Here is a 13,808-nt window from a genome sequence, read left to right on the forward strand (position 1 = left end):
AAGAAAATGTTTTCCAGAAACATTATTCCCCTGAACTACATTGACTCTACTAGTCTTTACCGAATCTGAGTTCAGAACAAATTTTACCTACAACAGGATTAGGTTTTGCACTAACTAATACTGGAAAGGTCTAGGGCACATTATTCTGAGGTCAGAATTGAAGCTACTGGAATGGTCAAGGACACAATTATTCTGAGGTCACAGCAGCTACTTCTGAGGTTTTCTACCTGTGGGTGCTTAAAGCTGGGCTGGCTGTAGTCCGGGGAGTGAGGGCGGGCAGGAGATTTCTTGACAGGGGAACACTTTTAGATCATGACAGTTTTAGCGTATGATCAATACAGAATAAAAGACATTCCAACAACCTGGTGTACCTAAAAATGCCACTACCAGTGTGCGTCTCTTGACCTCTCATAATCTCCCAACAAGCATCTCTCCATCAAATACCAGTAGAGATTACATGATGTTACATGGCCATGTTCAGATTTTGGAATGATATTATTTGCCACACTGTCATGGTCTGCTGGGTTCTACTAATATCAAACCATATCTTAGTATTTTTGTGCTATATTTTGTTCATTAAGGATAACTTAGGATAACTAGGACACTCTGAGTGATTGGCAATCTACAGCATATCAATGCCTGTAAAGTGTTATTTCATCAGTTGATATATTTGGTGGAAACAAGATTTGGGTAATAATTTGTAAAGTGATTTTTATACCTTCACAGCCTTAGGCTTGTGCTTCTGAGACAGTGATCTCTGGCCTTTCCGAGAGACTTTACACTCTGGGGTAGGGCGGTTGAGGGGGGAAACATGGGGAGGGACGTGGTGGAGAGACCTCAGGGTCCCAGGACGACAAGGTCCTGTGTTTGTAAGGATGGGAGGTTGTAGGTATCAGGTATCAGGCATTAAGTTGAGAATGTTGTTGCAGGATTTTTTTATGTTATTATGAAAATCACATTTTAAAATCTGGTAGAGAAGTTGTCTCGCCAACCAACTACTGGATGGTGGTGGAATGTATACCTTACTTGATTTAATCCCTCAAGACTACTTTGACATATAATTTTCACTGTTTGATTCCTCAATTTAGTTAACATAAATAAGACCCAATCGATATCTGCATTCAAATCTGAATACCATGATCGACCTATACCCATGGTCTACATCACACTTTCAGTCTACAACTGTACTGTAACACTAAGAGTTACTGACGGATATAATCAACTGGATCCGCGTGAAATAAACATAACAAATCTGCTTCTAAAAACAAAAATTCACATATGTCAGTGAACGCTACTGCTATATATATATATATATATATATATATATATATATATATATATATATATTGACATGTGTATCAAGTTTGGTCAAGGTTGGTTGGTTAAGTTATCACAAACAGTTTATGATATATGCTTTGGACAACGTATTGCGGACGCACGGAACTCGTTTCTACTTTGTTGTTGCAAGGAATAATTAAAGAATATGTATTTCAGCTGTTTCCAGCGCAAAATGAATCGGAAATACTCCTGTTCAAAAGAGGAATACATACAGCGATACACAACGAGGCCAGATCTATCCAAACCGCAAAAGTAAATTAAGGAAATCATCATTATTTATCATGGTCATATTCCGCAACGGAAAATGGAGAGGATTGTGGTCACAGTTGACGGTCGGAAAATACAAGCGTTAAGAATAAATATTTACACATGAAAATATTGTTTTATTTCACAGAATAAGTATTTCGGAAGGATATCATGGTTAAATCCCCGAGACGTTTTCACGGTACAGACACGTCCATACAGAAATTCCGTTGTTGTGAACATGACAAATAAACCGGGATTAGGGAAAGGCAGGGGCTTTTTTGCACATTAGAATGAAAAATGTCCCATTAAACTTTGGAAGTTTGCTATTGATACAAGGGCAGTGGACTATTTAAAATTCAGGAAAAGGTTAATAACCCAAACATGGCCCACTGTCAAAGTTCTCTTTCCCAATTCCTGAAAAAGGAAACATTTACCTCAGCATAACACTTTCAGAACAACATAATTTCAAGTAAAATTTGGAAAATGTATTAACCTTATTTTCCCCTTGGGGATAATAGAAGTGGTGCATGAATATAGAAATAAATAAATTGCACATTCGTAATACAAAACGCTGGAAAGTAGCATGAACTATTTTAACGGTTCTGTGTTCGAAAAAACCGGTATAAAAAAGGCAACGGCATTCCTAACCTACAAAAACATACCCATCTCTGCGATGCCACTAAATATAATCATGTATTTTGTCAGGAAATAAGCACTAATGTACATCTCGTCTAAATCGGACAAATTACGAAATAAATTTAGATCGCTATGCCAGGATTCCAAACAGAGTTCACCTTGCGAAAATACGATAACTGAATTGGTTGATTTCTAAGTTTTCTAAATGTTTTTCTTAAAACTTACCTGAGCCAAGAGTCCGAGACATCAGTGGGGATTCAGCAGACAGTAAGGAATCTGTGGTAAAAGCCTATGCTTTTTCGAGAGCTCTTCGATGTTTCTCTGACGAGATACAGTGAAGAAGAAGACGAGTAGAGTCTGTCACGCAATATATAGGGGAGGAGCGGACGGTCGAGGAAACGATTAGCAACGGTGTGTGCGTAACTAGGGGCAATTCCACTGTCCTCGTGATAGGGGTGTGAGGATGGATCAGTCCAAGTTTTAAAATAACAGTCAGCATCGTCCGTTACCTTTCGTCTCTTTCCATAAACCTGGATTCGACTTCATCCGTCACTTTTCGCATATTTCCGTAATAAGCTGGCTTACATGTCGATAAGAAGCAAGAACAACATTATAGGAATAATATCTGTTATACACGCAGTCATTTTGGATATACATTATGTGACGCATGCTTTAGTTGAGTATCCATCTTCGGTCTTCAGTGCACACACTGTAATTTCAGTCGTTCCACAACCATGGAATCAGTCACATCACTTTTGTCGGCTAACTTGACAGAAAATTAGAAATAATACGAAATCTGCGAATTACAAGGAACCATGCCTTGAAGCAGTGTTCTTAATTACCGTCGTTAAATACCAAATAATGTTTGGCCATTTCGGGCGTGACACCGTTTCATCGGAGAAACGTTCTCTTCAAGAAAGCCGTCAAAAGTATAACAAAAGTTAGGTTAGGTAGATCTAGACGGTTTAGACGGGCGTCAGTGAAAATCATACAGTCTTGTATCGGCAACGTACTATCTCAACGCACACACACAATCTACCTTTTCACCATCAAAGACACTATGGAGTCCTGTATAATATCCAGTTTCCTTCGAGAAAATCTCCGCAAGCGTTAGCATTAGTAGCGGCCATTTTGCTTACTCTCACAAGGGACATCACTCCGCCTGTCTTACGAATTTTCACTGAGGATTTTCAGTGTTGACAGCATGAGCTCTTAGGTTCAATTCCAAGATCTTCTGAGTATCGACATTATCTCTACACTTACTTTGTAATTCAAAATTTAAACTTTGTAAGATGTCTTGACATTGAAAAGCGATAATTTATGCCTTACTTTAAACATACAGTCATTGGACATAAGTATTGGTCTCTGTCCATAGACTTACATGTTAATTTGGTGCAGTGTCTGTGTCCGCCAAAATGTATCTACCTGGGGAAGGATTGTCAAGGAGACTCAGTTTCAGTATAAGATATGTTGTTTCATGAGCTTCAGTATATTGTTTCCAAAACACACGAGGGATCCAGTATGGCCACAGTAAATCGGGTAAACCATGGCACCAGTCAATATCAAGATTATAAACCAATTGATGACAACGTTGTGATATGGTTGGGAAGCACTTCACTAACAACATTACTGAGAAAGTCTCATGGATAGGTACATTCATCAGGGTGGATACTTAATGCCAATGTCGCACCGAAAGTAATGTGCACTTACTTTCTATTGTCATCTAAAACTGAAACGAAACCACAACAAAGGTGGTGCCTGTAAGGTTTGACCTGAACACTTACAGGCATAGCTGGACGCGTTTTTGTCAAGTGAACTCACAAATACATGTATACATTGCAATGTTTTGAAGACATATTTAATATCAGATGCTTTTAAAACCTGAAAAACGAATGGTATAGGAGACACAACAGGGGTTAAAACCTGTTCATAGTGTTTGATGCGTGCGGTTTCTCCAACTGAGCCGGCACCGTTATGTCTGCTTCCAACTCATATGTCTGACTTGCATTACAGAGAGTTTTCTGTATGTTTTCTATTTGATTATGTCCACTTATGCATTATAAGTGAAAATGTTGAAGATGTTCAGTTCTCTACATAGGGAAAGGAATGCGTATAGGGTGACAGTGGGGAAGTGAGAGGATTTCAGTCGGGAAAAGAGAAAGTGGGAGTGAGGAAGAGAGAGGCTGACAGTGGGGTAGGAAAATTGTGGAAGGGTGGAAGGGAGAGGTTGGCAGTAGGGAAGGCAAAGTGAAAGGTGGGTGAGGTGAAGGGAAACGATGACAGTGGGGAAGGAAGAGAGAGGAAGTAGGGAAGGTGGTAGGTTGAGGAAGAGGCGAAAGTTAGATGATGGCAGTGGAAAAGTGAGATAGTGGCAGTGGATGAGAGACTTGGTGCTGGTGGGAAAGGTAGAGGTGGGACAGGGTGGCAGTAGCCATAGCGCAGGGTGGCAGTAGGAAAAGGAGAAGGTAAAAGAAGGGAAGGCAGAGAATGGTTGTGTGGTATGTAGAGGGTAGCAGTGGAAAAAGGAAATGATGACAGTGGGAAGGAAGGCTGTGGCAATGGGGAAGGCAGATTATGATAGTGGGAAGGTAGATGGGGTGGTAGTGGGGAAAGGAGAGGTGGAAGTGGCGAAGGCCGCGTATGACAGAGGGCAAGGGATAATAGCTAATCAAATCCAATGCTATATTGGAAGCAGCCAAATAAAGTTCTGAGCAGCGTGGGAAGAAGGTGGGAAAGGAGAAGGAAGAGGATGATAGAGAGGAAAGGAGAAGCTGAAAGTAGGGAAGGGAGAAGGGAAGAACGAGGATGACAATGGAGAGTGAGTGAGTGAGTTGAGTTTTACGCTGCACTCAGGGTGGTAGTAGAGAAGGGTGGGGACAGGAGTGGGGAAGGGTGGGGACAGGAGTGGGGAAGGGACAGGGCGGCAGTGGGAGAGGGAGGAGATGCTAGTGGGGAAATGAGGGGATGGCAGTGGGGAAGGGAGAGATAGGAGTGGGGAAGGGAGAGGGTAGCAGTGAGGAAGGGAGAGATAGGAATGGGGAAGGAAGAGGGAGGCAGTATGTAAGGTAGAGGGTGGCAGTGGGGAAGGGAGGGACAGGAGTGGGAAGGGAGAGGGTGGCAGTGGGAAGGGTAGAGGGTAGCAGTGAGGAAGGGACAGATCAGAGTGCAGCAATATTCCAGCTATATGGCGAGGGCAAGGGAGAGGGTGGCAGTGGGAAAGAGAAGGTGAGAGAGGAAAAGGTAGAGGGTTACAGTGGGGAAGGGAGAGGGTGAAAGTGGAGAAGCCAGAGGATGAAAGTGAGCAAGGGACAGGGTGGCAGTAACCTAGGGAGAGGGTGAAAGTTGGGAAGGGAGAGGGTGGCAGTGGGGAAAGGAGAACGTTAGAGAGGGGAAGGTAGAGGTTTACAGTGGCGAAGGGAGAGGATGAAAGTGGAGAAGAAAGAGGATGACAGTGAGCAAAGGACAGTGTGGCAGTAACCTAGGGAGAGGGTGAAAGTGGGAAAGAGAGCGGGTGGCAATACTGAAAGAAGGTGGGAGAGGGGAAGGAAGAGAGTGGCAGTGGGAAAGAGAGCTGATGGCAATGGGGAAGGCAGATAGTGAAAGTGGGAAAGGTAGATGGTGGCAGTGGGGAAAGGAGAGTGTTCAGTGTGGAAACAATATGACAGAAGCAAGGGTGACGGTGGCAGAGGGGAAAGGAGAGGCTGGCGGTGGGAAAGGGAGGGGATGGCAGTTGAAAAGGTACAGGGTGGCAGTGGGGAAAGTAGGTGATGGCATAGCGGAAGGGAGAGGATGGCAGTGGGGAAGGGAGGGGATGGCAGTTGAAAAGGTACAGGGTGGCAGTGGGGAAGGTAGGGGATGGCATAGTGGAAGGGAGAGGATGGAATTGGGAAAGAGAGGAGATGGTAGTGGGGAAGGGAGGGGGTGGCAGTGGGAAAGGGAAAAGGTTGGAGAGGGAAGGAGAGAAGATGGTAGTGGAAAAGGTACACGAGACAGTGGGGTAAGGGAAAGGGGATGAAAGTGGGGAATTGAGGGGACAGGAGTTGGGAAGGGAGAGGGCGCCCAACGGAAAGGGAGAGGATGGCAGTGGGGAAGGGAAAAGGTAGGAGAAGGAAAGGGAGAGAACGGCAGTGGAGAAGGAAGGTACTGACAGTGGGGAAGGGAGGGGTTTGCTGTGAGAAATGGAGACGGTGGGAATGAGGAAGGGAGGGGATGAAAGAGGGAAAGAGAGGGGATGGCAGTGTCTAAGGGTGGGAATGCCCAAATAGAAGGGACACCTTGGTAATGGAAAGGGATGGGATGGTAGTGGACAAGGGAGGGAAAGGAGTGGGGAAGGGACGGGGTGGCAGTGGGAAAGGTAGAGGGTAGCAGTGAGGAAGGGAGGGTATGGTAGTAGGGAAGGAAGGGGATGGCAGTGTTTAAGGGTGTGGCAGCAGGGAGTGGAATCGGAGCAGGGTGGAATCGGAGTAAGGAAGGGAGAAGGTGGCAGTGGGAAAGGGAGGGGATGGTAGTGGGGAAGGGAGACGAGACAGTGGGGTAAGGGAAAGGGGATGGAAGTGGGGAATTGAGGGGACAGGAGTTGGGTACGGAGAGGGCGCCCAACGGGAAGGGAGAGGATGGCAGTGCGGAAGGGAAAAGGTAGGAGAGGGAAGGGGAGAGAACGGCAGTGGAGAAGGAAGGAACTGACAGTGGGGAAGGGAGGGGTTTGCAGTGGGGAACGGAGGGAATGAAAGAGGGAAAGAGAGGGGATGGCAGTGTCTAAGGGTGGGAATGCCCAAATGGAAGGGACACCTTGATAATGGAAAGGGATGGGATGGTAGTGGACAAGGGAGGGAAAGGAGTGGGGAAGGGACAGGGTGGCAGTGGGAAAGGTAGAGGGTAGCAGTGTGGAAGGGAGGGTATGGTAGTAGGGAAGGAAGGGCTTTGCAGTGGGGAATGGAGAGGGTGGGAATGAGGAAGGGAGGGGATGAAAGAGGAAAAGAAAGGGGATGGCAGTGTTTAAGGGTGTGGCAGCAGGGAAGGGTGGAATCGGAGTAAGGAAGGGAGAAGGTGGCAGCGGGAAAGAGAGGGGATGGTAGTGGGGATGGGAGGGGATGGTAGTGGGAAAGGGAGAGATAGGAGTGGGGAAGGGAGAGATAGGAGCGGTAAAGGGAGAGGGTGGCCGTGGGAAAAGTAGAGGGTGGCAGTGATGAATGGAGGGGGTGGCAGTAGCGAAGAGTGGAATCGGAGTAAGGAAGGGAGAGGGTGGCAATGGGAAAGAGAGGAGATAGTAGTGGGAAAGTGAGGGTGTGGCAGTGGGAAAGGTAGAAGGTAGCAGTGAGGAAGGGAGAGATAGGAGTGGGGAAGGGATAGAGTGGCAGTGGAAAAGGTAGAGGGTGACAGTGGGGAAGGGAGGGTACGGTAGTGGGGAAGGGAGGGGATGGTAGTGGAAAGAGGAAAAGGTAGGAGTGGGAAAGGAAGAGAATGGCAGAGTGAAGAAGGAAGGTACTGACAGTTTGGAGGTAGGGGTTTGCAGTGGGGAACGGAGAGGGTGGGAATGAGGAAGGGAGGGGATGAAAGAGGGAAAGAGAGGAGATGGCAGTGTCTAAGGGTGGGAATGCCCAAATGGAAGGGACACCTTGGTAATGGGAAGGGATGGGATGGGAGTGGGGAAGGCAGGGAAAGAAATGGGGTAAGTAGAGGGTGGCAGTGGGAAAGGTAGAGGGTAGCAGTGAGGAAGGGAGTGTATGGTAGTAGGGAAGGAAGGGGATGGCAGTGTTTAAGGGTGTGGCAGCAGGGAAGGGTGGAATCGGAGTAAGGAAGGGAGAAGGTGGCAGTGGGAAAGGGAGGGGATGGTAGTGGGGATGGGAGGGGATGGTAGTGGGGAGGGGTGACGAGACAGTGGTGTAAAGGAAAGGGGATGAAAGTGGGGAATTGAGGGGACAGGAGTTGGGAGGGCGCCCAACGGGAAGGGCGAGGATTTCAGTGGGGAAGGGAAAAGGTAGCAGAGGGAAAGGTAGAGAACGGCAGTGGAGAAGGAAGGTACTGACAGTTTGGAAGGAAGGGATTCGCAGTGGGGAACGGAGAGGGTGGGAATGAGGAAGGGAGGGGATGAAAGAGGGAAAGAGAGGGGATGGCAGTGTCTAAGGGTGGGAATGCCCAAATGGAAGGGACACCTTGTAATGGGAAGGGATAGGATGGTAGTGGACAATGGAGGGAAAGAAGTGGGAAAGGTAGAGGGTAACATTGAGGAAGGCAGGGTATGATGGTGGGGAAGGGAGGGAATGGTAGTGGGAAAGGGAGAGATAGGAGTGGGGAAGGGAGAGATAGGAGTTGGGAAGGGAGAGGGTGGCAGTGGGAAAGGTAGAGGGTGGCAGTGGGGAAGGGAGGGTATGGCAGTGGGAAAGGGAAAAGGTTGGAGAGGGAAAGAGAGAAAATGGCAGTGGAAAAGGTAGACGGAGATAGTGGGGTAAGGGAAAGGGTTGCAGTGTGGAAAGGAGGGGATGAAAGTTGGGAATTGAGGGGATAGGAGTTGGGAAGGGAGAGGGTGCCCAACGGAAAGGGAGAGGATGGCAGTGGGGAAGGGAAAAGGTAGGAGAGGGGAAAGGGAGAGAACGGTAGTGGAGAAGGAAGGTACTGACAGTTTGGAAGGGAGGGGTTTGGAGTGCGGAATGGAGAGGGTGGGAATGAGGAAGGGAGGGGGTGACAGAGGGAAAGAGAGGGGATGGCAGTGTCTAAGGGTGGGAATGCCCAAATGGAAGGGACACCTCGGCAATGGGAAGGGATGGGATGGTAGTGGGGAAGGGAGAGGGTGGCAGTGGGAAAGGTAGAGGGTAGCAGTGAGGAAGGAAGGAGGTGGTAGTAGGGAAGGGTAGAATCTGATTAAGGAAGGGAGAGGGTGGCAGTGTTAAAGGGAGGGGATGATAGTGGGGAAGGGATTAATAGGAGGGGGTAAGGGAGGGATAGGGAAGGGATAGGGAAGAGATGGTAGTGGGGAAAGGAGGGGATGGTAGTGGGAAAGGGACTGAGATTGGGGAAGGGAGAGGATGGGAAAGATAGGATGGCAAATAGGAAAAAAAGACTGGTTTACGGGAAGGGAGGGGTTGGGAGTTTCTTTCCACAACATGCAGTCATTATGACTGACAAAATAACTTTCTCAAATGAGTAACATTAGCAAACACTACTTCCTGACATTTCCAAAATGATTGTAAAAAGCGTTAAAGCCATACTCACTCACTCCTAAACAGGCATGGGAGTCGAATATGTGACTTTATAAATACCCTGGCCAGTTGCATATCTTCAGTGTGTACCCTCCACAGAGGCAATCTGTACTGACCCTCCACTGGTTATGTACAAGACAGTCAAATATGTGACTTTATAAATACCCTGGCCAGTTGCATGCCTTCAGTGTGTACCCTCCACAGAGGCAATCTGTACTGACCCTCCACTGGCTATGTACATGGGAGTCAAATATGTGACTTTATAAATACCCTGGCCAGTTGCATGCCTTCAGTGTGTACCCTCCATAGAGGCAATATAATGCCTATATACACGACAGTCAAATATGTGACTTTATAAATACCCTGGCCAGTTGTATGCCTTCAGTGTGTACCCTCCATAGAGGCAATATAATGCCTATATACACGACAGTCAAATCTGTGACTTTACAAACACCCTGGCCAGTTGCACACCTTCAGTGTGTACCCTCCACAGAGGCAATCTGTACTGACCCTCCACTGGTTATGTACAAGACAGTCAAATAAGTAACTTTATAAATACCCTGGCCAGTTGCATACCTTCAGTGTGTACCCTCCACAGAGGCAATTTGTACTACTGACCCTCCACTGGTTATGTACATGGGAGTCAAATAAGTAACTTTATAAATACCCTGGCCAGTTGCATGCCTTCAGTGTGTACCCTCCATAGAGGCATTATAATGCCTATATACACGACAGTCAAATATGTGACTTTTCAAACACACTTTCCAGTTGCATACCTTCAGTGTGTACCCTCCACAGAGGCAACCTGTACTGACCCTCCACTGGTTGTGTACATTGGAGTCAAATATGTCACTTTATAAATACCCTGGCCAGTTGCATGCCTTCAGTGTGTACCCTCCATAGAGGCAATATAATGCCTATATACACGACAGTCAAATATGTGACTTTACAAACACCCTTTCCAGTTGCATACCTTCAGTGTGTACCCTCCACAGAGGCAATCTGTACTGACCCTCCACTGGTTATGTACATGGGAGTCAAATATGTGACTTTATAAATACCCTGGCCAGTTGCATGCCTTCAGTGTGTACCCTCCATAGAGGCAATATAATGCCTATATACACGACATTAAAATATGAGTGAGTGAGTGAGTTTAGTTTTACGTCGCACTTAGCAATATTCCAGCTATATGGCGACGGTCTGTAAATAATCGAGTCTGGACCAGACAATCCAGTGATCAACAACATGAGCATCGATCTGCGCAATTGGGAACCGATGACATGTGTCAACCAAGTCAGCTAGTCTGACCACCCGATCCCGTTAGTCGCCTCTTACGACAAGCATAGTCACCTTTTATGGCAAGCATGGGTTGCTGAAGGCCTATTCTACCCCGGGACCTTCACGGGTCTTTAAATATGTGACTTTACAAACACCCGGGCCAGTTGCATACATTCAGTGTGTACCCTCCACAGAGGCAATCTGTACTGACCCTCCACTGGTTATGTACATGGGAGTCAAATATGTGACTTTATAAATACCCTGGCCAGTTGCATGCCTTCAGTGTGTACCCTCCATAGAGGCAATATAATGCCTATATACACGACATTTAAATATGTGACTTTACAAACACCTTGGCCAGTTGCATACCTTCAGTGTGTACCCTCCACAGAGGCAATCTGTACTGACCCTCCACTGGTTATGTACATGGGAGTCAAATATGTGACTTTATAAATACCCTGGCCAGTTGCATGCCTTCAGTGTGTACCCTCCATAGAGGCAATATAATGCCTATATACACGACATTTAAATATGTGACTTTACAAACACCTTGGCCAGTTGCATACCTTCAGTGTGTACCCTCCACAGAGGCAATCTGTACTGACCCTCCACTGGTTGTGTACATGGGAGTCAAATATGTGACTTTATAAATACCCTGGCCAGTTGCATGCCTTCAGTGTGTACCCTCCATAGAGGCAATATAATGCCTATATACACGACAGTCAAATATGTGACTTTACAAACACCCGGGCCAGTTGCATACATTCAGTGTGTACCCTCCACAGAGGCAATCTGTACTGACCCTCCACTGGTTATGTACAAGACAGTCAAATAAGTAACTTTATAAATACCCTGGCCAGTTGCATACCTTCAATGTGTACCCTCCACAGAGGCAATCTGTAGTGACACTCTACTGGCTATGTACATGGGAGTCAAATACCATCCACAGAGGCAATCTGTACTGACCTCTACTGTACATCACAGTCAAATATGTGACTAAATGAATCCTCCGGGCACACTGTAGACTTTGAGGGCATAATTCCCACAGAGGAACAATTGTCTGATGATATTCAAGATAAATCAAAGGCATGTTTTAACAAATCTGATACAAGAAAACAAACACACAGCTTTAGGTTTTAGGAAATATTTATTGTAATTGCTTACTGACTGAGTTGAAATATTGAAGGGGTTGAAATGTTAATGGAACATTATATTTGAACAAGAGGACATTGATGAGGAGCAACAGAAGGACTGCCATGCAAAAACTATAGAATCTACATAAAACCATCCATCCACCCAGTTTATCTACTTCAATTAAACCAGTCATGCACTAAACCAGACATCATAAAACCAGTCATTTTCCCACTTAACAAGACTACATAAAACCTCCCTACTTAACTCCACTACATCAAACCATCCACCCATTCACTTTAGCAAGAAACATAAAAACCACCTATCAAAAACCTTATCCAGACAACATAAAACAGCCCATTCACCCTACTTATATAAAACAACCCATTTACCCACCTAATATACTTACATAAGACCACCAACCACTAATCCATACTCTTCATTGGGCCACATAAAATCACCTATCCATCCACTTAACCAGACTAGTACATGAAACTAATAACATCAAACCACCCATCCACAAACTTAACCAGATTACATAAGACCACCTTCTTATCCTACTTTCATAAAACCATCCATCCACACACTTCAACTTCTTGCACAAAACCACCCACTTAACATACATAAAAGCACCCACTTGACCTACACAAAACCCTCCATCAGCCATTTTAACCTACTTACATAAAACCAGCCTACATACTTGAAACAAACCATCCATCCATTTACCCTACTTACATTATATCTACTTACATAAAACCACCCATCCATCCATCTAAACTACTTACGCATAACCACCCAGCCATCCAATAAACCTCCTTATATAAAACCACCCAGCCACCCTACTTACTTAAAACAAACCATCCATCCACTTAACAAGAGTATATAGAACCACACATCCACCCTCTTAGGCAACTTAAAATTAAACACCCACTTAAACTGGTCACATAAAAGCACCCATCCATCCACTAAACTTCCTTACATAAAATCATCCATTCATTCACTTAGCCTAGTAACATAAAACTACCCATCCACCAATGTAACCAGGCAACATAAAACCACCCATCCAACCCACTTAACCAGATACAATAAAACCAATCTTCCACCCACTTTACCAATGTGCATAAACCTGACAAGCAACCAACTTAATCATACTACATCCACATATATCTCATACACCTACATACAAACACCTACTTGTATACCTAACCTATCAACCAATGAAAACTTAATATGCCACTCCCACTTACCAGTGACATGTCACTGTGAGGCTGCCTCTGTGCTCCCTGGAGGATGGGACTTTTCAGGCAGTCTCTTTAGTGGGCGTGGCTGGCCAGACATCTTCTGTGTTGAGGAATTGCCTTGCTTTTTCCTCCACACCTTGCGTCGGCCACTCTGTGTATCCGTGGTAACCTTGAAGGATGCCCTCTCATTCCTCTCCCTCTCAATCACTTCCTGTTTCAGCATCATCATGCCCTGTCTCAGCTCCTTCAGCTTCTTGTCAATGGTGGCCTGGAGCTCTAGACGGGAAGCTTCCACCTTGCGCTGCTTGTTGCTCAGTTCCTGCTTCAGGTCATCCAGCTTCCTCTTGCGAGAACACTCCTGTACCTGCAACAGACAACACAGGGTTTTTATCACAGCAGACAAAAAAGACTCAAAGCACCTACACAAGTCATTACTCAATGCACATGCATCAGATGATGTTCCCCAAGAACCTTTTAACATGGATTTATGAATCATGTGGAATACAGGGTGTTTAACAATAGTTGATATCTGGTACTGGTAGCAATTTAATGCCATTACTTTCTTACTTGATGATTAGACATAAGACATTTTTATTTGGACACACACAAATGGGACCCAAAACACAGAAACACAAGTACTGACTTTCTTTGAAGAAGCCCCCTGAATATCTGAAGCTACATCAGCATCAGCAGCAGCAACAGAAGCATCAACATCAGATCTGGAGATATCCTCCAGACTCAT

General features: G+C 45.6%; 1 protein-coding gene across 1 annotated transcript; it reads right to left on the reverse strand.

The window, feature by feature from the left end:
* Positions 1 to 13,082: 13,082 nt before the first annotated feature.
* LOC137265389 (uncharacterized) lies at positions 13,083 to 13,808 on the reverse strand. Its single transcript, XM_067800786.1, has 2 exons — positions 13,710 to 13,808; positions 13,083 to 13,430 (listed from the first exon to the last, which is right to left on the reverse strand). The coding sequence occupies exons 1-2, from the start codon at positions 13,806 to 13,808 to the stop codon at positions 13,083 to 13,085; spliced, it is 447 nt and encodes a 148-aa protein (XP_067656887.1).

Source organism: Haliotis asinina, chromosome 15 (genome assembly GCF_037392515.1).
Source record: "Haliotis asinina isolate JCU_RB_2024 chromosome 15, JCU_Hal_asi_v2, whole genome shotgun sequence".
NCBI lineage: Eukaryota > Metazoa > Mollusca > Gastropoda > Lepetellida > Haliotidae > Haliotis > Haliotis asinina.

Bases quoted from the DNA above. Each gene is read 5' to 3' on its own strand.
- LOC137265389 (XM_067800786.1), bottom strand. From the start codon at position 13,808: ATGAGTCTGGAGGATATCTCCAGATCTGATGTTGATGCTTCTGTTGCT. The intron at 13,431-13,709 runs GTCAGTACTTGT...TGTCTGTTGCAG, and splicing joins AGGGGGCTTCTTCAAAGAAA to GTACAGGAGTGTTCTCGCAA.